Raw genomic sequence first — 25,096 nt, forward strand, 5'->3', positions numbered from 1 at the left:
AATGGAGACCACGGCACAGCAAGTCACGAGTGAGGAGGCTAATGAGCGAACGGCGCTTTTGTCAACTGTTAATCAGCCTTCCCAAAATCATGGCACCTTGCCTCACGAGGAAGCTATTGAAGACGACGAAGATGGGCAAGATATCGACCCAAATGAGTTCGACGAACTCTTGTCAAGATCAGAGAACATCACAACTGGCCTAGGGATCGAAGCCGAGTCTCAAGAAACGGCAATGCTTCGGGGCCCTCGACGATACAGCAAAGCCAGGTCTGGGTCCCGAGCCTCCAGCCATGTACGATCTCTCAGGAGAAAATCGTTTGCCAGTACTGTTGGCAGTATACAAGAGAACAACATTGAGGATGAAATTGATACTGAACCAAAATCTCCATTCCGCCATGTCAGCGTGTCGCAATTTTGGATGATATTTGGAGGTCTGATGTTTGCTACTTTTGTCTCTTGCTTCGACTCCACACTCATGGTTTCGAGTCATCCGGTCATAACGTCCTACTTTCAGAGTTCCAATAGTGCTTCCTGGCTCTCGACTGCATTCTTGTTGACATCGACAGCTTTCCAGCCGATCTTTGGCCGTTTGTCGGATACAATCGGTAGGAAGAAGCCATACATCTTCACTTTGATCGTCTTTCTTGTGGCAACGATCTGGTGTGGTCTTGCTCAGAGCATGTTGAGCTTCATCATTGCCAGAGCTCTTTGTGGCTTGGGTGCTGGAGGAATGATGTCTTTATCCTCTATTATTATCTCCGATCTTGTTCCCATCGAAATTCGAGGGGCTTATCAATCCTACGTCAACATCGTCTTTGGTATTGGATCTTCTCTTGGAGCAGCTCTCGGAGGAGCAATTTGTGACCATCTAGGCTGGAGATGGCTCTTTTTCTTGCAAGTGCCAATGGTCATACTCGTTCTCGTTGCTATATGCCTTATGGTTCCAAGAGACCTCGGATTACTGAAGGATGTGCAGAGAAAGTCGGTCTTGGAAGCCATGAAGACGTTTGACTTCAAAGGGTCGATTCTACTCACGACTTCCATCACCTTCCTCATTCTCGGTCTGGTACGTCCCACACCCTCTTCCTTTCATCCAAATACTAATCTTGCAGAATCTTGGCGGAAACGTCTTCCCCTGGTCCCATCCCTTCGTCATTACCTCCCTCGCCGTCTGCGCAGTCGGGCTTTCGCTCTTCGTCTACGTCGAATCGCGAGTCCCCCTCCCTATCATGCCGCTCGCTCTAATATTCAGCTACCCCCGGGCTGGCTTAATCATCGCAAATGCCCTTGGGGCCGTCATCATGAATGCTGTCACATTCAACGCACCCCTCTACTTCCAAGCTGTCCTCCTCGAAAGTGCAACCAGCTCCGGCTTTCGTCTTATCGCCCCAACAATCGTCGCTGCAGGATTCGGTACCGCAACTGGCTTCCTGATCACTTGGACTAGACGCCTGAAGCTATATCTCGTGCTAGGCGTTTTCTTCCTGGTTACTGGGACGGTGGCAATGTCGTCCATGCAGCGAGGTTGGCCGGGCTGGGTATACGTCTTGTGCCTCTTGCCGGGGAATATTGGAACTGGTTTCATGTTCCCCGCTACATTCATGAGCGTGCTGGCTGTTTCGGAGCAAGCTGAACAGGCGGTGGTTTCAAGTACGTTGATTCTGTGGAGGTCAATGGGGATGGTGTTTGGTGTTGCGATGAGTAGTCTGGTGGTGCAGAATACGCTGTATCTGTATCTCGAAGAGAACGTTACTGGGCCTGATAAAGCAAAGGTTGGTCGTCTACTGTCTCTTTATCAAAGTTTCAACACTGACATTTAGAGTAGGTCATTGAGGAGGTGCGAAAATCGGTCAGAGCAATCGCGGGTCTTGAGCCACATTATCGAGAACAAGTCATCGACTCATATGCCTCGTCATTGAGAGCTACATTTATCATGGCATTGATTTTGTCCTTGGTAGCAACGGCTATGACGCTGCCCATCAAACTTCCGAGACTTGGGCAGAGGAAACGTTAGAGATCTACGGATCACGGCAACTTGAACAGCAGGGGACGAATACGGATGGACCAGGTATCCAAACAGAGGAGAGATCGGCTCAAGGAGTTGAGAAAAACGGGGGTGGTCTCTGGTTATCTATCTCATATCAAAATGCCTGGACAAAGAAGCAGCTATATCAGGGAGGAATATCGGATGGAAGGTTTCAGAGTTGGTTGGATAGCACTGCAGATATGGTTGCGGACGAAGTCTTCTGTTACCATACGTGCTGAGGACCAATTTATCTTCAGGTATACTGTGAACAAAGATCACAAGAAAGCTCTTCCAGATATGCCATTTGTCAATTTTCCATTGACAAATACTTCCGTTGATGTCTGCTCCTCTTCACGAGTATTCAATCAATCCAGAAACGGCTTCAGATGTTGTCTAAAGTGAACCCATCGGCCTCTCTTTGCTTAATTCCTAGCAGCGTTCTCGAATTCAGAAGGAGCCATTGAGCAGCAGCCTTGGTCAGCAAGGTCAGCATCAAGATCTACTGAGCGGCAAAAAGTCTTGTATCTACACAGAGGAATAGGTAAGATGTGATATGTCACTGAGCTGCTGTAGGTTCTATGCTATCAATGACCCAAAAACCTTGGGAGGCTGACATCTGCTCACTTTCAATATTCGTCAAATGACATGATTCCTTGTGAATCCTTCAGATTCAGCTTCAGATTTTCTTCTACGCGTTACGCGCAGAATCTGAGGGGTCGGCGCTAAGGGGATGGCTTTGGATGAATCAATTGCGGGTATGTTGCCAGCAGCAGCACAGGTTGTTGATGATCACAGATGGAAGAGAAGATATTCAGGGATGGTAATATGATTATGTCTATGTACAAGAGCGCAACCGCGTCAATCTCAGAGCCATATCCTAGCCCAATCAAGTAAACAAAAGAAAAGGGAGTTGCACAGATCAGAAGGAGAGCGCGTCTATCATGGAGGAAAGCCAACAAATATTGCGCCTCAGCGAGGGGGAGGAAAACTTGCCTTCTATCAGAACTCTGCAAACTGTTTTGGTCTTTGGTCTCCACTTGGATTAACACTCACGCCAACGGGAAGGCAGACCATTGTGAGCGCCCTACATCGATTAGCAACCAAAGGGGGGTTGGAAGATACATACCTGGCACCAGGCGCAAGGGGATACACAACCTGCTGTCCCCGAAGGTCAAGCAGTGTAGAACCTTATCTTCGGACAACTCTTGCGCCCCGACGATGGCCATTACGTCCCACGAGTAATTACTAACGCGCGCTAGCAAGTCCGTGTTGAACAGACAGGGCAACACACCAGGCGGCCCCCCTGATGTGACAACTTCCCAGATAAGGTGCCCAAAGCTGCCGCTGTATCTGTCTGGAAGGCGGCTTTCGATTGAAAAAACATGGTGCCATCGTCGTTGGTGTGTGATGATGCGCGCTGTGTGACGGATGAATGGAAGGAGAACAGGGGAGTGTGCTGTTGCGCTGTTGATGTTTCGAAAAAGAAGATTTTTGGGCGCAGGATCCGAATATTTTATACTCGGGGCCGCGCAGCCCGGATCAACCACTTCAATTGCGCGCTAAGCTATTCCGAAGTGTTTAGCGCTATCAAACAAGACAAATTTTCGTCTCAATGATAGAGCGAAGCTCCCATTGGCTAGCTTTGGTGATTAAAATTTTCCACGTCTTGTACATAAAGATTTTCTACAAACCCCCGCGCGAGCGAACGCAACCTTTTTTCGCAACCCACAAGCACTTAATAGATGGATACAATGCATTGGTAATTGTGACATGTTTGAAAAGATGTTGCGATGCTCTAAAGATGGTGATTTTGAAGGTTTCTTTTGACTTTGTTTACATTCGAAGCAGCCCAGCACCAAGGCGCATGCTAGGTTTCTGGCATCCAGCTTTTATCAAAACGAGGATAGCTTTGTAGCTTCTACGCCTAACAATTTGGTGAATGAATAGAAGCTCTACAGTATCTATTCGTTGCCGTGCGGCTTTACTGAAACACTTAGAGACTTGCGCGCCGCGCGCGCGCGTATCTGCTTCGCCAAAATTGCATCATGACACTTGACAATATCTTGACTTGCATTGATCGCAACTTCTACAGCTTGCTGAATACTTCAATAATTACACCTCCAGTTTTTTCCCAAGTACATGATATCCCAGATCTGACGGCTGTAAGCATATTTCCGTCTCTATTGGATGCATAATACTCACTTGTATCGCTCAAAGCTGAGCGTTTTGGTGGTTATTGAGGTTGGATGTCCAGAATTTGTGGGTCATTGGAGCTGCCGCGACGGGCCGAGCCGCGCGCACCCCTGCAGCCCCGCATTCCAAGTTATTGGCTGAAACATCACAGTACCCCACGACTCGATGCCAAGTAATCCTCTGTAGAACCTAGATGTCAAACAATGATAATTGTTCTTTCTTCCATTCTCAACCAAGCATCGATAGCAGTTCTTTCATTTGACGCTGGACCATACAAGACTTTGAAAATACCGACTCGTTGGAACTCGTCCCAATTCTCGCGCTGTCGACCAGTCTCTTTGAGTAGAATCCCACGAGGTCGTTGTTTGTCCCCTTGGCAGGTAGCAAAAAGCAATGCCCAAAAGCTCTGCCTTCTGATAATTTTGGACTGATCACTCCTAGTAGGATCGTCCGGAATAGCTCTAGCGACCTCTTTACCAGCAAAATCCAGTCGCCACCGATACTTATTCGGATCATCCGTCCACGCCACGTCTATTTTCAGTAACCGACCGGAGACCTTCAAGAATCCGTCGGAAACAGCACCTAAAGGATCTAGACCAAGCGGTATCGTCCCGACATCGAGGATCGTGCAATGCATTTGACAGCTGTTCTGGCTACAAGTTCGACTGTCAAACCACGCAAGAGCACCATCCAAAGAAGCCCACGACCACGAAGGTGCACGATATATTCGCACACTCTCCACAGATCTTGTTGGATACCAAAATAGATCGTGCTCGAGATCCGACTTCCACAGCCCAGCCAGATATTCCGCTTCTCGTCGCTTCGCCATGAGACTCGCCATTCCCGAAATTGCAGGTAGCTTGTCTTCAGGGCAGGTCAAGAAACGACGAGTATAGTGACGACAAAGATCCCTCCAATGATCATACTCAGATCTCTTCGTACTAGCGGTATTCCTTCCTGTTGACGTGTCGAGCACATTGTCAACCCAGTGGGGTCGCGTCTTCTGCGCATCTATATCCTCCACCCTCTCTACCGTTCGACAGCTGAACAGCAGCTTCTTCTCACCAAATATCAATACACGTCTTGCTAAACAATCTTCTTGAAAGGTCCAACCTCTCGTCACCCATCGACTTTGGTTTATCTCAGACATTTTGTCGGTGTTTGGACGACGGAATCGCAGGCCGAGCACACAATCCTTCTCCTCGAATTCGTCTGATCTTATTTGAAAAGGGATCTCGACCTGAAGAAGTTCCCTTGATAAGAAAGTGTCATTGCATGACGATCCTTGCGCAGCTGCTATCGTCAAATACGCATTGCTGAAGATCTCTGCCATGTTACTGGACTCTTTCTGCCAGTCTGGAGGATCATCTTGGATGATACACAGACTATCTATCCAGAGATACTGAATTCGGAGCTTGTGCGCAACTGTGATTGCATCTTTGAAGGCCTGGGGCATGGTATTAATCTCGATCCTTTGGAGTCTGGATTTCATCGTCTGATGGGTTGTCATGAGCAGGCTACCGCCAGCAGTCTCGGCTGAGCCCCAGCAATAGCTTAGAGCTACATAGCTGATCTTTTCTGCAGTCTTGGGATCTGCTTTGAGGAAGCTTGTGGGCACCAATCTGACATTCCCTCCCTCTTTACCGATTGAGAGGAGTCTGGTTGGTAGGAAATATGGCATGCTATCCTCGTTCGACGTTGAATCGTCAGACCAGCAGTTCTGATGATTCTCATCGCAGTCGTTGATCCAGTTCTTGATCTTCGCCACGTTCGATTCCGAAAGTGGTGTCGACTCCAGCGACCTCCGGTAAATATTGAGCAGCTCAATAAATGGATCGACCCTATCCGTGAAGAATTCAAAGGTAACCTCGACATCAAAACGGGCCATATTCGAGCTTTCGCCAAGACATGTTCCCCATCCACGAAATATCAATACCGAAACTCCTCTCGACTCCAAATTCTCCCAGCCATTCAAGAACGAACTCGGTAGTCTTCCGAATTCGACTTTGTTCAACTGGAACCATATTTTCTCTCCCTCCTTTCCTAATATCCTCTCAACTCCCCACTCACAAGTCGTTGAGCTGAACTCTCTCTGCAATCCATCAAGAAGCAATGTACAGAAATCGCATTCTCCACACAGAACCGTGGCGCCTGTCCGCCAGTTCTTGACTTGAAGTGTCCCATTCCGAAATTGTGTGGTTTCAAGTAGGACCTCGCAGTCCAACCTGATGTCGATGTCTCTCTCCAGTACTTTCTTTGTCGTTGTGTTATTGCGGATTGCTTTTATATCTTCATCGTTGAAGGCGAGGAAATTGGCACTTGCTTGGCAGGTGGCTGACATTATTGCATAGTGCAGTCTGAGATTTGATAGGCCCACTTGAACTCTTAGTGGACAAGGCTGTCAAAATGTGTTTCGGGTCGTGCAGTCCCCAAGTTGTGGAAGTCAGCAAGAGTGGGATGACAGAAGGTGAGATGTGTAGCACGTGACTATCACGTGAAATTCCAAATTAGAACGACTTCGAGGAGAAAACCGAGGAGTTGAAGCGTGCAGCACTGCTGATTTATAGAGAACCATGTACTTTTTGCATCTTGAATCTGGCGCACGGAGTATATATCGTAGCAAGCAGTCATAAGAGTAAACTGTGCACCGTACCGCGAAAGACTCTCAGTACCTCGCCAGATCCAATTCTTCTAATCTACACCTAATCTGCTATCCAAGTGTCATTCCCGAGACTTTGCAATCACTTCTCTCTAAACTGCCTCTACACCTTCTCCCCCTCCTCCACCGGCGTACAAGTAATAAACATCAAGCACCCCTTCTCCGAAAAGAACGGCCCATGAACCATCCCCGGCTTCCTATACGCATAATACCCCTTCTCATAAATCAATCCCGTCCTCTTATCTCCCAAGTCTCCTTCCACAATGAATATCTCCTCGATATAATCATGCAACGATTCTTTGGCATCGAGTGACCCGGGTTCGTGACGTTGGAGCAGTGTTCGTCGGCCGTTGGTGGGGTCTTCGTTTAGAATCATTTCCTCGATTTTGGATCCTAGCGAGGCTTTCTCGAGCCAGGTTCGGCCGGGGTGGGTTGCTGCGGGGTGGAATTCGAATTGTTCCATTTTTGCGTTTTCGAATGGTAGCTGATGAAGGGAGGTGATTTCAAAGGGCGAGACGCTGTAAGCAGAGATCTTCGCAAGGAAGAGAAGAAGTGCTGCCTGCTTGATGTGTCGTTACCAGGAAAGGAATAATACAGGCACAGATCAAACGATATCTATCAAGAGTCAAAGATATCCAAGTATTTGTCAGCCAGCCGCATGTCGTCACATCTTCAATCGCAAATCACCAGGTCGAATTCTCCTCAAACCCAATCAACACAACTTATATCAATCCCTTCATTTGGCAACGGAACTCCACCAGTCACTAATCACTTGCTCTATCCAAGAATAATTCCCGAAAATCAAAACCCGGGATACTCGCCAGCAGCTCAAAACACCCTAAGCGAACATCTCCGCCATGGCGCAAAAGGGTTAGCGATCACCCACCATCCCGTCCGGTTATCGGCACCCGCTTCCCCACTCTCATCTACAAACCGAATACTTAATCTTGAAATCTCAAACTCTTTTCGACATGCTTTTCTTGGCCTTAAAGTTTACCAAGAAATTATGTTAGATGAAGAGAAAACTCCCGACCAAGCAGCAGTGGCTGCCGAGCCACCATACAGCATCTTCACCTCCCGCCAAAAAGCCCTCATCGTAACCACCGTCTCGGTAGCAGCTACCTTCTCAGGCTTCGCGTCGAACATTTACTTCCCTGCTATACCGACCATAGCTCTCGACCTGGGCGTTACGCCCGAACTGATCAACCTGACAGTCACCTCATACATGATCCTCCAAGGCCTCTCGCCAACGATCTGGGGCGCAGTAGCTGACGTCCATGGTCGTCGAGTGACTTACATCTGCACTTTCTTCGTATTAATAGGTGCATGCATCGGGCTGGCTGAGACGAGACATTATTACCAACTAGTAATCCTGAGATGTCTCCAGAGCGCCGGGAGCGCGAGCACGATTGCGATTGGCGCGGGGGTTATCGGGGATATCACCATTAGAGCGGAGAGAGGTGGGTATATGGGGATCTATCAAGCGGGTTTGTTGTCGCCGGTTGCGATTGGACCTATTCTTGGGGGGATATTCTCGCAGACGTTGGGCTGGCACGCGATTTTCTGGTTCTTGGCTATTTATGCAGCTGCGTTTCTTTGTTTCCTGGTTATTGTCTTGCCGGAGACGCTGAGGTCGAAAGTTGGGAATGGATCGAAACCAGTCTCGGGGTTGTCGAATTCTTTGCTTGGGTATTTGCAGCGACGAAAATTGGATCCTGAGAGTTTAGACAGGACTGTTACGTCGACCTCGATCCAGAAAGCGCTCCCGGTCGACTTCCTTGGCCCCATCAAGATCATCTTCACCAAAGAAGTATCGTGTGCGATCTTCTTCCTAGCAATCTACTACACCGTCTGGCAAATGGTCATCTCAATCCTATCCACGCTCTTCAAATCAACGTACGGCCTCTCCGAACTGCAGATCGGACTTTGTTTCATTGGCAATGGAGCTGGCTGTATCATCGGGACTCTAACTACGGGCAAATTCCTTGATTTCGAGTACAAGCGATGCCAAAAAAGTTTCGATGGTTCACCAGAGGACTTCCCGCTCGAGAAGGCGAGACTAAGGACCCTTTGGCTGTGGAGCTTTCTTCAATTGGCTTCGGTATTGGTCTTTGGATGGACTCTACAGTATAAGATCCATATCTCTGTCCCGATCATCTGTACCTTCATCCTTGGGTGGGCCGCTACATCGATCATCAGCGTGGTTAACACTTTCTTGGTGGACATCTTCCCCAAGAAAAGTGCGTCTGCTACTGCGTCGTTAAACTTGGTGAGATGTTTGATGGGTGCTGGTGGGACGGCTGCCGTGTTGCCCATTGTGAATGGGATTGGAATTGGGTGGACATTTACGCTGTTCACGGGTGTCATGCTGATTAGTCTTGGGCTGGTGGTTCTGCAGATGGGGAAGGGCTTGAAGTGGAGGAAAAAGAGGCAGGCGAAGGAGATGGATGGTGAGATGTTGGAGACATGAGCGGACGTGTACGTGTGTTGTAGATATGATGATACCCATTTAGAACGCAGACGATCTGAGGTACATGCCATTGTAGACACAGTACAACAAGTTGTGGAATTTCCTATGTGACAAGAGTGTCCACATGCTCAACTATGTGATACCTCCCTTCTCACATTGCTCCTCACATGACACTGCACATCAAAGCAGCGACAGTGAACTGAGCTGCTATCGTTGCCGCTGTAAGCACCCCACCAGAAAGCTTCTGTGTTACAAATCAGCATGCTAAGCAAGGACATCTTTGACAGTCACAAACCTTCCAATTCTTGAACCTGGCTCTTTCAGCCTCCATCTTCTCAATATTCTGCTCAAGCTCCGTCAAATAGTCTCGAAGATCAACGCCAGACAATGCCTGCTCCTCCTTCAACGCTTGAATCTTGAGAGCGAGGCGAGCGACGTCGGTGTCCAAAGAGTCTGAAACAAATTTGCCTGCAGTGGTGAGACACAATCGTGAGCCGTTACCCTGCAGCTCAACTTGAAGCTGCAGGGGCCTTGGTTCGCTTTGCAGCAACATGCGGATTATCTTGAGTGCAGATGCTTTCGTGTCGGCGTGCTCCTCGTACCTGCGCCCAAAACTACGACAGTTAGCAGTGCCAGTTGTCTACGAGAACAGCGTAACTAGATGGAATGTAGGACAAGCAAAGAAGGTCGAAGATCATTAGACAGAATGTTCACCAGATTGATGGAGAAGCTTACCGTGCACCATGAAGCATCATCTGTCCCCAAAATCCCGCTGTATTCGTACGTTCCTTCATCAGATTTCGGGTAGTCCTTCGGCTGGACGGCCATATCGCAACTGTGTTCCACATTGTGGAAGCGATAATGACATTGCTGAATGCATGCTTGCCACATATCTTCTCGAAAAGTCGAATACGTCTTTGTTCGCTTCCTGAAACTCGATTTGCATTGACAGGCTCAAGGAATATCATTCCAGATAGCAAGATGTCTTGCTCAAAGGTCGCTGCTAGCCATGTTGCAACATCCTCAAGGATCTCACTGTCAGAACGCTCTGTATCGTCGAATCCAGGGGTGTCAATTAGTGCAACATTGACTCCATTGATGTTCGCGGGCCAAACGGATACTACTTTGGTACCTACAGGGATTAGTCGTGTTCTGTCTACAGCAGTATGTGCGAGAGTTGGGAGGGGTTGAGAAGGCATCGAACTCTCGGAAAGAGAAACTATACGCACATGACCTCAAGGTGCTTCCGATGATAATCTTATCAGATGAGGTTGCTCGTTGGATGAAAGTCGACTTTCCCGCTCCTGTAGCGCCCAAGACTGCAATGACTCGGAAAGTAGATAGTACATCGGCATAATAACTTGGAGGTAACTCGCGCCTCTCGCCCTGGAGCAGATCCGAAAGATCGTCGTGGCAAATCAGGGGAGTTGCCTCGGGAGAATCCTGAGCACTGGTCTCGCCTTGCCGATGGCTGACCATGGCGCTGAAGAGGTCTATCTGCTTGGCTGACGCAGGGTAGTGACTCTACAACGACGAGTCCAGATGTACGGCCGTCTGGAAATTGTACAAATGCAATGCCAAGTCTGGGCCCGTCATTGATGTCTGATAAAAAAGCTTCTCAAGAGAGGATTTTCTGGGGGTCTATGGGTTGTGATACGGGTGGAAATTAACCCAAGATATGCAAAAGAAAGTACCGCTGCTGAACCGCCACCACTGCCAAACACGTGGTGGTCTCACTTCTCCCTGCCAATGACGGCAATCGGCGCGAGACATAATATCACCAAACGTGGGAGATTTCTGTGAGGTGCAGTGGAGAATTGTTGCATTTATGTCTTGTCCTTCTTATAGAGTCTTGAATGGTGTATACCTGCAAGAGGTTACCGATATCAAGGGAACTGTTCTTGCAGCTGCAATGCAACCTCCGACCTCGACAATAATTTCGAGAGATCTAAATTTCCCGGAATAGTTCTTGAATGCCCTCGTATCGACTGAAAAGTTGGTCGTCCATATCGCATACTTCTCTCCTGAACAAGACAATCCTTGGAAATTCAAGGTGCCGCCATGTTTTGTGTGAATGCCGTGGTAGTTGATACACGCTATTGACCCGAATTGGATAGGTGAGGGATAAAAGACTGTCGAGTGCTCTTTTGGTTGTCCAGAAACTGGTTTCGAAGGACAATTTATACCATGGTGAAGGCGCGGAGGGTCCGATAACGAAGTTCCAGAAATTGCGCCGGTTCCTAGCTACGTGGGAGAACTCGAAGAAGAGGGTGCTCAGATCTCGTCCGACATTCGAGTGGGGCCTCTTTGTTATGTCTTGATAGAAATGAAACAAGTCTTCCAGATTGGAGTCCATGGGTATCATTTGCTCGTTGACACGCGGTCCAGAGACACCCGCAGCCCAAGAACTTGTGCCAAAAACCAAGTTCAGATACTTGAGATCAGGAAAGTCGACTGCAAAGCGTGCCCAATTAATATCCCAAGGTCCGATATAGCTCGAGGTGATTCTTGACCATACAAGGCGCTCAACTCTTTCTCCGTGAATGTAAGATGCGATGCTTGAGATTTGTACTTCTGGTTCAAAGATCATCAGCGTGTCGCGCGTGAAATCGATTTGCATATGTCGAACGCCTAGGAGCACAACATTGCCGTATGATTGCTGTTCGAATTGCCTCAAGACAGTTTCCGTAGTTGAGGCATCGGAGGTCAGCAATGGGGAATATCTTGTCAGTGCCAGCTCTCTTGATTCATGACAAATCGACAAAGCTATTGGCAAGCGTTTGTGACCAACAGCATCGATAGAAATTTTGCAAAGTGGGGTTCTCGCCGCCATCTTCAATTTGTCCATTGTTACTCGCGCCGAAATACATGACGATTGTTCGTGCTTGGAAGGTTTGTTCCCAGATTTGAAGCCTCAACTCACTGGGCAATTGAGGGCACAATGTGAAGATATCATTCTTGCCCTCAAAGGGTTTTACACTTGCAGTTGAATCCATCGGAGAAGATATCTTATTGCAAGGGTCGATACTTCTTGGCTTTGTGACAAGACGTAAAGTAGTGAACGGTGAAGATGAGGTGAAGAGAGATGGACGAGACGGGCTTGCGCTATGCGCGCCAGCACGTGACTATTCTACTATCCCATTTCTGGCAAGACTAGGCGGTGAGGTTTGTAAATATCAGTCATGCCCCTCCAAAAGCCTCTCCCAAGAACAGAAAATGGAATATGCTAAAAGTCAGGCTCTATGCACTGTTTAGAGACTCATGGAATTTCCGTTAAATTTCATATCAGATCATTGTTCGTATGTTGTGATGAGTTATTGCAGCGGCTCATGAGATGCACAGAATTTTATCCCTGCGGCAGAAAAAAATCGGCTGCAGGTCCGATAGCGCTAAGATTGTGAAGACTGTTGACCCATAATCCCTCACTTACCCAGAACCTGTCTCTTCTCTCTTCTTTCTTTGTTATACCCATTGTTTTCGTATTTTCCCCAGCATGTCTCTCCGAATACCAGCAAAGAGAGTAGTCGCTACTCTAAAAGCGAGCCATGCGTCGTCTTCTGCCAATGCCATCTTCAAGAGGAATGCATCTCAAGCAACCGCAGCGGCAACAAACCTCCCGCAAGAGACTAGGAACGAAATATATGTATGCTGCTTCCTCTCAAACATGAGATGTGACTAACAATTATCTGCAGCGTAATGCCACCCTCTCAAACCCTGATCCTCCTGCAGATTCTGCAACCGCTGCTCTCGTCAATGAACAAGCCCCATATATGCTGAAGACCTACGCTCGCCCACCACCGATGTTTGTAAAGGGAGAGGGATGCTATCTATGGGATGTCGAGAACAGAAAATATCTGGACTTCACTGCTGGAATAGCTGTCAATGCTTTGGGACATTGTGATCCTGAGATGGCCAGAATTATTGCACAGCAGGTATGACTCAACCCCCATCTTCTAATACCCCTCACTGACTTTGTCTTTCAGGCCAAGACCTTGATCCACACCTCGAACCTCTACCACAATCCATGGATTGGTGCCCTCTCCGAACTGCTGGTGAAGAAGACACGAGAGGCTGGTGGCATGCACGATGCTCAATCAGTTTTCATCTGCAATTCTGGTACAGAAGCCAACGAAGCAGCAATCAAGTTTGCACGAAAGTCTGGAAAGGTCGTCGATCCTTCGGGAGAGAAATATGAAGTTGTTTCGTTCAATAACTCATTCCATGGACGAACAATGGGAGCTCTGTCTGCGACGCCGAACCCAAAATACCAGAAGCCTTTCGCACCAATGCTGCCCGGCTTCAAATATGGGACTTACAATGATATTGATGGGATCAATGATTTAGTAACGGAGAAGACTTGCGGTGTCATTGTCGAGCCTATTCAAGGAGAGGGCGGAGTCAATGTCGGCACAGAGGAATTCCTGGTTGCCCTTGCAAAGCGATGCCGAGAAGTGGGGGCAGTACTGATCTATGATGAGATCCAGTGTGGTCTCTCGCGAACAGGAACCTTTTGGGCACACGCATCACTACCAAAGTCAGCACACCCAGATATTATCACCACTGCGAAAGCATTAGGCAACGGCTTCCCCATCGGAGCTACGATTGTGAACACATCTGTAGCAGAGAAGATCGTAGTCGGTGACCACGGCACCACATTCGGTGGAAACCCCTTAGGTGGTCGTCTAGCGCATTATATCGTCAGTCGACTCTCGGATCCCAACCTCCAGGAGTCAGTTGTGGCAAAGAGCAAGATCATGGTCAAGCACCTCGAACAACTGCAGAAGAAATACCCAGAACTTGTGAAAGAGATTCGAGGCAAAGGGTTGATTCTCGGGTTACAGCTGACTCAAGACCCTACCCCAATCGTTACAGCAGCACGAGAGAGGGGACTGTTGATCATCACTGCTGGCAAGAATACATTGCGATTCGTGCCAAGCTTGTCTATCAAAGAGGAGGAGATTGAGGAAGCGTTCACCATTCTGGACGAGGCGATGAGGGTTGCGACTTCGCCAGGGGAGCACCCTGCTGGGAAGCAAGTCAGTGGGGAGGTAGATTCGCCGAACTGAATACTTGGGCGTACATCGTTGGGCTCCTGCTGGAGCTTGGGGTCATGGCGTTTAGGTGTAGAAAATCTTTGATAATCATTTGCTTGCAATGGGTGGTAATGCATGATTTAAATCAGAATTTTTCCAAGAGCCGAGGAGTTGCACTGAGCTTGATTGTTCATTCCCGAGATGAGTATTTGGGTTCAACCGTCCTGTGCGTACGTGGAAGGTTGAGAAGAAATGAGAGGGCCAGGGCCTTGGTGGTATCACGTGTCATTCAATTCATGAAAGCACATTCTGCGTTCGAACTTTTACGCTCTGAGCAGGACAGTGAAAAGGTATACCACACCTAGACCCAAATCGCTTCAGATACTTGAATCCTTTCGAACGCCATATTTGAATAAATGACTTTTAAGTTATTTTCTTGACCAAACGCAAACAATGTGTTATTTCCAAGCTGCCTGTCAGTGCCATGTACAGCTTCAGCTAGCTCCATATGCTCTAAGCGTTTATGAATAGTAAGTGCAGATCATGAAATAGTCATGTCATACATAAGCACCCTGCTATTCAGGAATAATGAGGAATCAAATGGTGAACAGGAGGTGTTTCGTGAGAACTAGAACAGTTGAACATACGTCGGATTGGAAGATAAATTGGGAAGATATATCACAGCCGCACTACATCCGTATACTAGAAATAAGACGCGCTTGATTCAAGCGATATGCATTGCTATCAGAAATCTTTGAACCTTTTTTACATTTTTTACATTTTGGGTCTGATGCCATCGAGGAAAATTGACGAGTGACTTCTTGCTTGTTTCATCTTTTTGATCAGATGATTCTTACTACATTCTCAAAGCAGGCGAACCATTGAATAGCTACATAATGTGAGCCTAGAAGATGAAAGCCTGCTAATAGCAGTATGCTCTAGTGGCAACTCGATTCTTCAACCTCATTGGCTATTCCCTATGGTTGTGGTCCCGAAAGGACTTTAATCCGTCTTTTGGCCGAACAGGTCTACTGGCAGCAATGTTTTTATCTTGAATATGCTCTGTTGTAGACAGACTAAAGTCCTTACAAGATTATAACCACGCCGGGGAGCAAAATGCTGGGCTACTGGCGTTCTGTTGTGAAGGGTCTCTGTAGTCGACGGACCGAGTTCTCTCTGAAATCGGAAGCGAGCTGAGTGTAGTTCTCCTTCCTTCCAAGAACCCTCCGTGGTGATTTAAAGCCTTTCAGGGGTCACAATCGGTCCGAGAGTTGACTACTAGACTAGCAGTGTTCTTTGTGACAAGCCCTAATGTTGACAGGTTAAGTCCCCAGAGAGTCATAACCGTTCTAGGTGTTAAGCTAGTATTGTTATTTGCGTTAGAGTCTTACAAAGAACTTGAATGGGCTAGACCTAACCTAAAAGAGATCAATATGTGGCAATTGTGAGCAGTAGAATTGCGGATAGGTGGTAAGTCTTTTCTTACCTGCTGCTCTCCACCCTGCTTCCCTCTCCCGCCCTAAGTCTCTTCCCTCTCCCTCACCTATTCTATTTACTTCTAGTTTTCATTCTCTGTAACATTCACAAGAAGTTACTCGCGCCGAAAGCAAACCTTCAGATTCAAGATCAATGGAATTAGGCGCATTACCTCTGGGTTCATTCCTAAGTGAGGTTTTTGCCCAGCTTCTCTGCTAAGAGTTTCAAGGCACTTAAAGATTGAGCCCAAAGCAGAAAGCTGTCTGAGCACCCGTACCAAGTATGCTTAAATAGTGTACCTGCTTTTGCATAGATCAGTCTCCCCCCTCTCTTATAGCCTACTCCTTGGTCTCGTCTTACTCTCCCTGCTAAAATGCACCTTTGTCTCAATATGCTTCATACTTTCTCTCTTTCCCTGGCTCTTTCAGAATCTTATGAACTTTTAATGTTTCTCACCTCTCATCTTCCTTTCTCTATTCCTCTCCCTTGTACTCCATTATTTTGAGAACTTCTCTAGGTCTTGACCCTCACGAGTCACCCTTGAGACCGGCTGCGGTGGATCTCCCATTGTCAAGTGGCTTCATAGGAAAGATCTAGATAGGCGAATCAGTCTACCGGAGTTACAACGGCTATTCGCTACGCTATTAGTGCTCTTTGTGAGAGAACCTACGTATGTAGATTATTGTACCTCCGGGATCGCAAGATATTCCGAGCCGAAGCTAGAGACGCGATCACCGTGTGTTTACTTTTCGTTCTTTCGATTTTGGGAGACGACAAGACTTTTCACATCTTTCAGATCGAACCACTCTCGACCGTGATCCTGCATCACCTCAAGGCAAGATGTCTTCCAAGGTAAATCTCACTTAACCGTCACAGAAGATCGATTAATCTCCAGGCTGACCGTGTTGTACTCCATCAGAAGAAGACAAAAAAGCCTCCCGCCCCTCGCCGTCCCCGCAATCTGCGCCTTGGACCCAAAGACTTCACGCTCTTCCGCAAACTCCCCAGTGAGATACGACTTGAGATTTACAAGCTCACCCTTCCTCCCGCACAGTTAATCACTATCACATCCGAGAAGAAGGTCGATAAGGACACAAATCTCTACTATTTTGAAGTTGGCGCCTTGTATCAAGTCCCGACTCTTCTCCACGTTTGCAAAGAGTCCAGAGAATTCGCAGAAAAATACTACTCCATTCAACTGCAAGACAATCTTGGAGGTAACGGCGTCTGGATGTCATCGAACGATGTCATTTTCTTCGAGAACGACGATACCTTCTTCGCTTTCTTTGACTCAGATGGATCTATCCCAAAGACTACGCTCACATGCAAACTTCCCGCCATTGCATTCAAAGAATGGCTATGGGGGTCTGACCCAACCGTACAAGTTCTCTTCAAGATGGGTCAGCCAGCCGATATCTACCAATTGAGATATAACGGTAGTCCCAGCATCTGGAATGTAGGATTCGAGAACAATCTATCGACCATTTGGGATTGGGAGGCTAAGATGCTTGGTTACGATTACCTTCGGCCCAATGTGCACACTATAACCTTCAAGAAGATGAGAGAGGTCTTGGTGAGTCTATGTATTGCGACCGCGAGGAAGTTCAATTAAAAGCTAATAAGTACACAGGAACAATGTCAACTACCAACCTTAATTCCCCGCCCTGAGACATCTTGATTCATCTGATTGAGTTGGGAATGGCTGAGTATCGGGACTTGTTTGCAAATCACGGCAGGAAAGTGAAAGGTCTGGAGAGTATGGAAATGGACGAATGGAAAATGCAACCTTGAAAAATCCAGCTGCAGAATGTATCTTCTCGATATGAACCATTCGTAACAACGCACCTCAGTCCCATCATTTCTTGACCTCAAAGTTAATGTCCTGCAATCTCCTTAACCACATCTTCTGTAGCCGCCTCCTAATTTTCACCATCAACCATAGTTACTTCTCCTGCCTCCAACTGTGGCCGCTTCTTTACCACACCGGGACCCAGTTCAGCCTTCGATCCAGTCAGTGAAATATTCTGTCTAATCGGACACATTGCTACTAACCAAGTCTGCTCTCAATGCCTTATAGGTCCGGGCTGCAACCGTTGGCTCCAAGTATTGAAGTCGGATGGCATCATGGACTTGCTCTACCCAGCTAGTGTTGACATGCAATTGTGTTGGTGTCAGGTCGTATGCAAAGCCACTGTAACGAACTAGGTAAACCTTTTCTCGCTTACCCATTGCGCCGAGCAGAACGGGCGAGAAGTTAACGTGAACTCCATGATAAGAACCTTCGAAGGCAATCATGTGAATCTTTTCCGTCAAAGGTCTTGTTACCCGGAACTCATGCTTAAAGCCAGTGGGACCCTGAACAGCTCCACACTTGAATCCCAAGAATGAGTCGGTGGCTTCACCCATGACGATAGTAAGGACATCTCTAGCAAGATCGATCCAGATACCCTTTTCCTGGTTGCTGAACCTTCCTTGGAAACAGTAGTCGTAGACTTCATAGCGCACTGTCGAGCTTCCTTGCTCACCATGAGGTAACTTGGGACTGTATAGCTGGGAATCGTCTCGGTCTCTCTAACCTCCGCATTCTCAACATTCACGCGACGAGCCGTGACAACGATAGGTTGACCATCCGGCAGGCTCAAGAGCCAGATCTCTTGTCGCAGCTCAAAGGGGAGTTTGTTGAAGAACTTGTCAAACTTCCTGGGTGTGTACCGCTTGTATTTCGATTGCTTGCGCTTTGGAGGATCATCTGCGAGCTGATTCGCTCATCAGCCTTGGGTTGACGCGAAAAGGAGGTTTGACGCGAAAAGGGGCTTTAACGCGACAGTAGAAGAAACTTACCAGTGGACCACTCTGTGAAGCTCCAACATCTTCTTTTTGTCCAGCCATCTCTTGTGATATTCGGATGGTGAAAAAGAGTATGTTGACAAGAGTATCAAAACCGAAAGAAAGATCTGGGTATACAAGAGTTGCAAAACAACGCTACTTGGCGAATGTTTGACGAACATTGCCTAGCGTAATTGCCTTTTTCTTTCTCTATCGATAAAAGATCTTATCGAAGACAGCCTCGTTCATTGTTTTGGTAGGAGCGGCCGCTTCGGAGGTTAATGTACATCTCCTGAGAAACTTGTATTGGAAGTTAGTTCATGCTTTTGTAATGAACGTTCTCCATGCTTTTGACTAGAATCTAGATCTGATAATATGCTATAGTCTGAACTTATGAAGAAGTCTATGTGCACAAGAAAGCAACCACAAGCGTTGATGATACAGGAATTAGAGACATCAGGTTTGCCCCTTGATGTCCAACGATTAGGATACTGAATTTGATACAAGGCTATATACATATATCGTTAATTGAAATCTTATGTCTACTAAGTGTGTTATCACTGCCTCTTATGCACTTCAATGGAGAGTTTGTTGGGAGCTAACCTGCGACAAGCAGGCTTGCTTTACCTCTTTGGAAACACTTAATGAAGAAGCGATATGCACCAACAACAACAATCATGTGTTTCTATTGAGATGTAGTGAGATGCACTCAAATCTGTTATTTAGGCTTCAAAGTTGCAATCAGACTTCGATTGATTCTTGGTTCTGGTGCGCATTGCTGGGGGATGACTAAATAGGAGCTCACGTGATCAGACATCGCTTAAATTTCAGGAGTTTCCTACAGAGGCGTGAGTAAGATTCTGCGATCAAGACTGGAAGGGGCGGTGCACCCTCTCTTACCCGAAACCCCTTTCTTAAGAAGCCTTAACAGCCTGACATAGTCTACCGGTACTCACTAAATTAGGGTGCAGCAGGTGAGAGCTCGCACTTACTATTGCACTAAGTGGGCACCTTGAAGCTCTGAGAGTATTGACTTTGAAAGTTCGATGTAGATTCTAAGTGAAAACGCAGATCAAAGACGGGCCACTTTTTTTGTTAACTAACATTGGACGTTTAGTAAATTTCACCCGCAAAAAATCCTCCACGCTTAATCCCTTTAGTAAGGTTTCGGGAATTAATTAGACTGCTATGTCTCTGTTACATACAGCTGCGAAACTTTTATGATGGGAGGCGCTTATATCGCCATTAGTTGACTTGTGCAGACCCTAAACTAATTACAAGACAAAGAGTTGTACGTGTGGTGGTTTGCCTAAGAACAAATCATCTGTCGTTGACGACTACAATAGCTGGAAGCTTGTAGGTTTTTGTGAAAGCTTTTACAAGATGCTAATTAGGCTAGAAGATAGTTATATGAGCTCTTCATCCGACTCTGGTCTTGTTCTTTGTGTTTGACAGAAGCATTAGACGTGAAGACGCCTTTGATCTAATCTAATCCACGTAATAAACCCTAAGATCCACGGACCTTGCCATGATCAATATCCGAGTTGTTGACTACTCTTCAATAGATCAATTGTTGGGGGTTTGAAATTGGGCCTGACAATGCTGGAGCATCACTAACACAGTCCAACAAAGCACGGGTCTTGTTGTAAATTTGCAACAACTTTGCTTGCATTTTGTTCTTCGCCCTTGGTCATGCAAACAAAGTAAATTGAATGCCAGCCTTCGGCCAAATAAAGACCACAGGGAAACACACTAGGGCCGTTAAAATTGTCCGCCAGGGTCCTATCAACAGAGAATATCTTGGCTTTTGCACATATGGGCCGCCCGCGACAGATTTCTTTTCAAGGTGACGAGGGACTCATTTGATTGCATTCAAGGTAACTGAAGACACGAGGTTTTGTTGACGAGTCATGCTGTAAAGATGAGGTCGAGGGGCGACGATCCCATCATCCAAAGCCAGAAGCCAAGATTTTGGCGAGCGTCGAATCGAGAAATATCAACGTAAGCTAACACAGCGCATGTTTTTAAATAAATATTATGCTGATTCAATGTAGTGCACACGTAGACATAGGAAACCTTACAGATTCCCGGGGTACAGGTTCTTGAATGCTGGAAAGCCTATATAGTACTTGCCAGCTTCTTCCTCCCTTCCGATCAGCCAAGATACGCACTGGCTGTGGCTAGAAAACACAAAGCGAATTTTGGACAAGACAATCACTTTGGCTGTTTTCTGGGAAACTTGGCGTTGAGAAGACGACTCGAGGGAGCGTGGGTCGGAGCCATCTTCAATTCTACTGCTCGTATGAGAAATCTTTGATAGTCCGCTAATCTAGATCCTCTACATTCCTTGCTTTTGTATACAGCCAGCAATTCTCGTTGCTGCCTTCTCTGAAATGACGAAAGCGTAGTTTCACGTGACTCGAAGCTAAAATTTGTAAAGCGCCTCGGCTGCCAACCATTGTTTACATCGCAAAGTTAAACCATCCACAATCAGAAGCATTGGTCACGCCACATATTTCCCGCGCTCTCCGCAGCGCTTGAAGATTTTTACCTCAACCAACTTCATCTTCCACCAAACAAAACCACAACCAGCCTCAACTCACCCCTTCCTTCGACAAAATGCTTCGCTCGCAAGGCGCTCTGTATAACAGAGCAGGACAACATGTAGGCTACTGACGAGTCCACCAAGAATGGCATGATTCTAACAGCATCATAGATCGGACTTGACGAAGTCACGAATCTGAAGCCCATGGAGGTCCCGAAGGAGGTCATTGAATTGTTGATGTTACGCCAACCAACAATGCCCGTCAGATCGAACAAGAAAGAGAGGAGAAACAAGAAGAAGAAGAACAGCCAACTTCATCGAGAGCGTGCTGCACTCAAACGAGTCACCCGCCTGGGCAATAGCGATGGAGACAACAAGTTCAAGTTCGACCCCGATCGCCCCTACGAGACTGGAAAGACTCTCACCGAGTTCACACTCTTCAATGAGCTTGCCCCGGAAGTCCGTTTCATGATCTGGAAGGAGGCATTCCCTGCTCCTCAAGCTGTCAAGATTCGATCAGACGCTGTTAACTACGAACAACGCCCAACCCTCTTGACCGTTGTCCACCGCATGCGCTATCGTGCCAAAGGATCCTACGTTCCCTCTCCGTTGTTGTCAGTCAACGCTGAGTCTCGCGAGCTCATGGAAGCCGAATATCCCCTTCTCTTTCATGCTCAACTCGGTGGTCGACCAATTCGATTCAACTTCGAGAAGGACATCCTTTACTTCCTGTGCCCAGCGGCGGTCATCAATTTCTACGGTGGTACTCTTCCCATGTTCGCCGAGGAACTTCAAACCTTTGGCTTCGTCTACGATATGAGTGACGCCCATGACAAGGTCCAAAATATCGCAATCGGTAACATCAAGTTTCACAAAGCTTCCATGGGTTCAGTCCTCAACATGTTCAAGGCTTTGAAGACCGTTGTTCTTGGTGTAGCCAAGGGTGAAGATATTATCCAGGACAGTGATGGCGTTATTGACCACATGACTGGCGACAGTAGACTGGCTTTGGGCTGGGAGAGATATCAAGGCTTCAAGACCATCGAGGACGGTAACATGCCAGCAATCAAGCGGCTCCGAGCTGATGAATTCAAGAAGTTGATGGTGGTCAAGTACAAGGTAAGCTCGAGATCATTTCTTTGCTTGAATATTTCTAACTTCTCGAAGCAGACCGGTCGCCAACGAAAGAAGGCTCCTAGTCTTGTAATCAAGCCTATTCCCTTCTCCCCAGCAGCCATGGCGATGGTTGCCGGAGCTATTCCTGCCTCGAACGCCTACATCTCACCACCGAGCAGCGCGACCTTCGAAGGCGTGGATACTATGATGCAAGACGAGGATGCTGAGTCTCCAAAGGAGCTTGTGTGCTTCATGGGTCGCAATGTTCGCGTCAACTGCTAGGTGTTCATTCGTCATCATTGAAGTACTTCTCAAGGACCACACTTCATGTGATCTCCGTAGAAAAACTACAGTGGGCGTATAGGTGCCATGGTAGACTGACCTTTCGTTGAGCTGTAGATCGTATGCAAGTACGTGCTGCAGACTGGCGAATGGTCGGTTGGAGACTGCATGGACTTGACAGGTGAACTACGACTGAGCTTGTAATGATTTCGTGGGAGGCCGTGTAGCTAGACCGCGCTCTGGTAGAATCTTCAATACAAAGCTTTCCCGTACAAACAAGCTTTGCGATTTTACATAAGGGTAATTTTGGTGCTTCTGATTCTGCCGTCATGTTTTACCTTCCCATCTTCAAACCAGCTTCCACTTCATGATACTCTGCCCATACCTTTGCTACAAATCCCAGTAAGATGGAACAACCCTAGGAGGGCTTACTGTAGGTTCCATTAAAGCGCGCCGCCTTCAAGGATTGGAAGGAGAAACGATAGTGGTGTCTCTGTGTCCATAATATGTTGAAATCCTGTCCCACTATTTTGTTCAACTTCACCTTTAAAATTCGCTAAGTGATGTTTTTCTCCGCACAGCGCTGCGAAGATCAGATGACTGAATCAGGAAATGACGCGACTGACCAGCCAGGTAAGTTGATGCGTCGAAAGAGACGGTGGAGGTAGCTAGATGCGACTTGAAGGGAGGTAGAGTGCGCGTATCAAGAATGCCGGTTTCTACCACACGGCGTAGATCAGCGACCTAGAAAAGCTCCGAAATTGTGTCTGATGGCCGGGATCTTGTGATTTATAAACTCCGTCCTGTGACCGAGTCAGATTATGATGATGCGAAGAGGAACCTTGAGCTCAGCCGCATGTTCTCTCTGGTCAAGCCTGCTTTGCAACAAGCAGTGATGTGATGCACTCAACTCGTATTTAAAGCCCGGTTAGTCTCCCGGTAACATTCGTCGACAGCAGATAGCCCTTGTAGAGATATCATATTTAACTGGATTGAAATCTTGCGATGCCTGTAGTCTCTAGCTTGACTGTCCATCATCACAGACAGAATTCCTCGTTTGAAGCTTGGAATGACTTGTCAGGGGAACGATGACGGCTATTAGGTAGACCAATGCACAAGTTTATTTGACAAACATAAGACGAAATATATAGCAAGAGAGTTGCGCTTCCAATCGCATAAGGATTAGAGGCGCAAGAAACAGCGATTCAGGGGAGTCTCTCGCTTACCTCGCCTAGCGTATAATCTCGAGGATTACATGAAGTAATTTCGTACTTCTCTCCCCACAAGAGCGCTCCGTGAAATTCACATCGAACACTGCTTAACAGAAAGTCACAGTAGGGGGACGTCAAAGCACTGCACCTTTTCTTCCCAATCGCATATACTATATACATTCCACTAGCGGACCAACTTCAAGAGGAGCCACTAGTAAGTCTTGGCGAGCGGTTGGGCTAGTGGCCCCCATGTCGAGCACATATATTCCTCGATCTCGCCCATTATCGCAACACATCTGTCTTTCAACACAAACATCTTTCAAACACTCATCGATCATACGTCTAAGCCCCTACAATATACATCAACATCAACATCAACCGTTCTGTACGGTAAGATCTTACTTTCGGCAAGGAAGCACTTCTGAGACACCGTCTCCTTGAAACGCACGACATTCAGAGCCCTTCCACTTCGATATCTTGACTTCTCCTTCTATCAGACCCGCCGAGAAATTACATTAACACTGTCACCATGTCCCATTCCAATCCCACTTTCTCGTCCAAAAAGGTTCCCGCCGCTGTGCAACGCATCGAGCGCAAGCCAGGCGCAAACGCGGACGTCACAATTACTGCTCATAGCATCGAGCGCAACGAATTCCGCACTTCCGCTCGATATTATCGCAAGGGTAGTAAGCTACGACCAAACATGTGTATTTTCATCGCAGCAAGTAATTCCATCGCTGACGACCTTTTGAGCGGCACGACGGCCCCTGAGAAGAAGACCTTCCTGGCCATGAAGATGTTCGAAATTGTCATCTGCGAGCAATGTCTCGAGTCTGTCGAAGGCAAATCCACTGTTCTCAACCAACTCTAAGTTATTGCCTCAATCATTGATCGTATCCAGAACTTGAGGATAGTAATTAAGGTACCAAGTCACTGTACTGTCACTACGTTCGCTGAGTACAAGAGATCTGGGTACCGCGCCTTCTTGATGAAGGCAGTTGACGCTCTTGAATTCTTCAAGTCGATGCAGGTGATGGACGTAGTCTTGGATCTCCCTCATTGCTGTACTACAGACATGCCAGACATTGATGCCGCTTGGGGATTTGTCTTCCCGTTCTATTCTTTAACGACGTTCACCAACTGGAAGATTAGGTTTCAGTTTTATGGCGGTCGTAGTCAAATGATTTTCAAGGCGAACCTCAGGAAGCTAGATGAGAAGTACGACGCATTCCGTGCAGGTGGGACATAGAGGGTGTGCG

The 25,096-nt window shown here is 47.2% G+C and overlaps 11 protein-coding genes across 11 annotated transcripts; 6 read left to right on the forward strand and 5 right to left on the reverse strand.

Moving 5' to 3' along the window:
- Window position 1: 1 nt before the first annotated feature.
- LY89DRAFT_591777 (MFS general substrate transporter) lies at window positions 2–2,014 on the forward strand (the record flags this gene model as incomplete). Its single annotated transcript, XM_018209667.1, has 3 exons — window positions 2–1,066; window positions 1,113–1,772; window positions 1,826–2,014. 3 exons carry the CDS (start codon window positions 2–4, stop codon window positions 2,012–2,014), a joined length of 1,914 nt encoding a protein of 637 aa, XP_018067795.1.
- Window positions 2,015–3,976: 1,962 nt separating this feature from the next.
- LY89DRAFT_651646 (HET-domain-containing protein) lies at window positions 3,977–6,640 on the reverse strand. Its single transcript, XM_018212175.1, has 2 exons — window positions 4,229–6,640; window positions 3,977–4,179 (listed from the first exon to the last, which is right to left on the reverse strand). The coding sequence occupies exon 1, from the start codon at window positions 6,558–6,560 to the stop codon at window positions 4,416–4,418; it is 2,145 nt and encodes a 714-aa protein (XP_018067796.1). The 5' UTR covers window positions 6,561–6,640; the 3' UTR covers window positions 3,977–4,179; window positions 4,229–4,415.
- A 287-nt stretch (window positions 6,641–6,927) lies between these two features.
- LY89DRAFT_785143 (uncharacterized protein) lies at window positions 6,928–7,341 on the reverse strand (the record flags this gene model as incomplete). The annotated part of the gene is made up of 1 exon (XM_018222859.1): window positions 6,928–7,341. The coding sequence occupies one exon, from the start codon at window positions 7,339–7,341 to the stop codon at window positions 6,982–6,984; it is 360 nt and encodes a 119-aa protein (XP_018067797.1). The 3' UTR covers window positions 6,928–6,981.
- A 326-nt stretch (window positions 7,342–7,667) lies between these two features.
- Window positions 7,668–9,436, forward strand: LY89DRAFT_622322 (MFS general substrate transporter). Its single transcript, XM_018210969.1, has one exon. The coding sequence runs from the start codon at window positions 7,885–7,887 to the stop codon at window positions 9,346–9,348; it is 1,464 nt and encodes a 487-aa protein (XP_018067798.1). The 5' UTR covers window positions 7,668–7,884; the 3' UTR covers window positions 9,349–9,436.
- A 378-nt stretch (window positions 9,437–9,814) lies between these two features.
- Window positions 9,815–10,680, reverse strand: LY89DRAFT_542185 (uncharacterized protein; the record flags this gene model as incomplete). Its single annotated transcript, XM_018208191.1, has 3 exons — window positions 9,815–9,950; window positions 10,084–10,468; window positions 10,569–10,680. Coding segments are annotated over 3 exons (633 nt in total), but the record flags the coding sequence as incomplete, so codon positions are not given.
- Window positions 10,681–11,296: 616 nt separating this feature from the next.
- LY89DRAFT_737424 (uncharacterized protein) lies at window positions 11,297–12,196 on the reverse strand (the record flags this gene model as incomplete). Its single annotated transcript, XM_018220249.1, has 1 exon — window positions 11,297–12,196. One exon carries the CDS (start codon window positions 12,194–12,196, stop codon window positions 11,297–11,299), a length of 900 nt encoding a protein of 299 aa, XP_018067800.1.
- A 573-nt stretch (window positions 12,197–12,769) lies between these two features.
- Window positions 12,770–14,800, forward strand: LY89DRAFT_721451 (acetylornithine and succinylornithine aminotransferase). The gene is made up of 3 exons (XM_018218653.1): window positions 12,770–12,991; window positions 13,041–13,280; window positions 13,332–14,800. Exons 1-3 carry the CDS (start codon window positions 12,842–12,844, stop codon window positions 14,412–14,414), a joined length of 1,473 nt encoding a protein of 490 aa, XP_018067801.1. The 5' UTR covers window positions 12,770–12,841; the 3' UTR covers window positions 14,415–14,800.
- A 1,897-nt stretch (window positions 14,801–16,697) lies between these two features.
- LY89DRAFT_737426 (uncharacterized protein) lies at window positions 16,698–17,535 on the forward strand (the record flags this gene model as incomplete). Its single annotated transcript, XM_018220250.1, has 3 exons — window positions 16,698–16,709; window positions 16,777–17,430; window positions 17,488–17,535. The coding sequence occupies 3 exons, from the start codon at window positions 16,698–16,700 to the stop codon at window positions 17,533–17,535; spliced, it is 714 nt and encodes a 237-aa protein (XP_018067802.1).
- Window positions 17,536–17,776: 241 nt separating this feature from the next.
- Window positions 17,777–19,500, reverse strand: LY89DRAFT_672661 (uncharacterized protein; the record flags this gene model as incomplete). Its single annotated transcript, XM_018213296.1, has 6 exons — window positions 17,777–17,857; window positions 17,910–18,324; window positions 18,363–18,613; window positions 18,699–18,811; window positions 19,287–19,368; window positions 19,489–19,500. 6 exons carry the CDS (start codon window positions 19,498–19,500, stop codon window positions 17,777–17,779), a joined length of 954 nt encoding a protein of 317 aa, XP_018067803.1.
- A 1,667-nt stretch (window positions 19,501–21,167) lies between these two features.
- LY89DRAFT_158369 (uncharacterized protein) lies at window positions 21,168–22,199 on the forward strand. The gene is made up of 3 exons (XM_018205476.1): window positions 21,168–21,347; window positions 21,400–21,846; window positions 22,121–22,199. The coding sequence occupies exons 1-3, from the start codon at window positions 21,303–21,305 to the stop codon at window positions 22,142–22,144; spliced, it is 516 nt and encodes a 171-aa protein (XP_018067804.1). The 5' UTR covers window positions 21,168–21,302; the 3' UTR covers window positions 22,145–22,199.
- A 2,167-nt stretch (window positions 22,200–24,366) lies between these two features.
- On the forward strand, window positions 24,367–25,086 carry LY89DRAFT_737429 (uncharacterized protein; the record flags this gene model as incomplete). Its single annotated transcript, XM_018220251.1, has 2 exons — window positions 24,367–24,690; window positions 24,739–25,086. The coding sequence occupies 2 exons, from the start codon at window positions 24,367–24,369 to the stop codon at window positions 25,084–25,086; spliced, it is 672 nt and encodes a 223-aa protein (XP_018067805.1).
- Between the last annotated feature and the right edge of the window lie 10 nt (window positions 25,087–25,096).

This window comes from Mollisia scopiformis, assembly GCF_001500285.1.
Source record: "Mollisia scopiformis unplaced genomic scaffold LY89scaffold_19, whole genome shotgun sequence".
Classification (NCBI taxonomy): domain Eukaryota; kingdom Fungi; phylum Ascomycota; class Leotiomycetes; order Helotiales; family Mollisiaceae; genus Mollisia; species Mollisia scopiformis.

What these genes read in the sequence shown, in the direction of transcription:
- LY89DRAFT_651646 (XM_018212175.1), bottom strand. Translation starts at nt 6,560, where the DNA reads ATGTCAGCCACCTGCCAAGCAAGTGCCAATTTCCTCGCCTTCAACGAT.
- LY89DRAFT_721451 (XM_018218653.1), top strand. Translation starts at nt 12,842, where the DNA reads ATGTCTCTCCGAATACCAGCAAAGAGAGTAGTCGCTACTCTAAAAGCG. An exon ending in AGACTAGGAACGAAATATAT is followed by an intron (nt 12,992 to 13,040) that starts GTATGCTGCTTC and finishes AATTATCTGCAG; the next exon opens with CGTAATGCCACCCTCTCAAA. An exon ending in CCAGAATTATTGCACAGCAG is followed by an intron (nt 13,281 to 13,331) that starts GTATGACTCAAC and finishes TTTGTCTTTCAG; the next exon opens with GCCAAGACCTTGATCCACAC.
- LY89DRAFT_158369 (XM_018205476.1), top strand. Translation starts at nt 21,303, where the DNA reads ATGCTTCGCTCGCAAGGCGCTCTGTATAACAGAGCAGGACAACAT. An exon ending in ATAACAGAGCAGGACAACAT is followed by an intron (nt 21,348 to 21,399) that starts GTAGGCTACTGA and finishes ACAGCATCATAG; the next exon opens with ATCGGACTTGACGAAGTCAC. An exon ending in TTCCCTCTCCGTTGTTGTCA is followed by an intron (nt 21,847 to 22,120) that starts GTCAACGCTGAG and finishes CCATGGGTTCAG; the next exon opens with TCCTCAACATGTTCAAGGCT.
- LY89DRAFT_622322 (XM_018210969.1), top strand. Translation starts at nt 7,885, where the DNA reads ATGTTAGATGAAGAGAAAACTCCCGACCAAGCAGCAGTGGCTGCCGAG.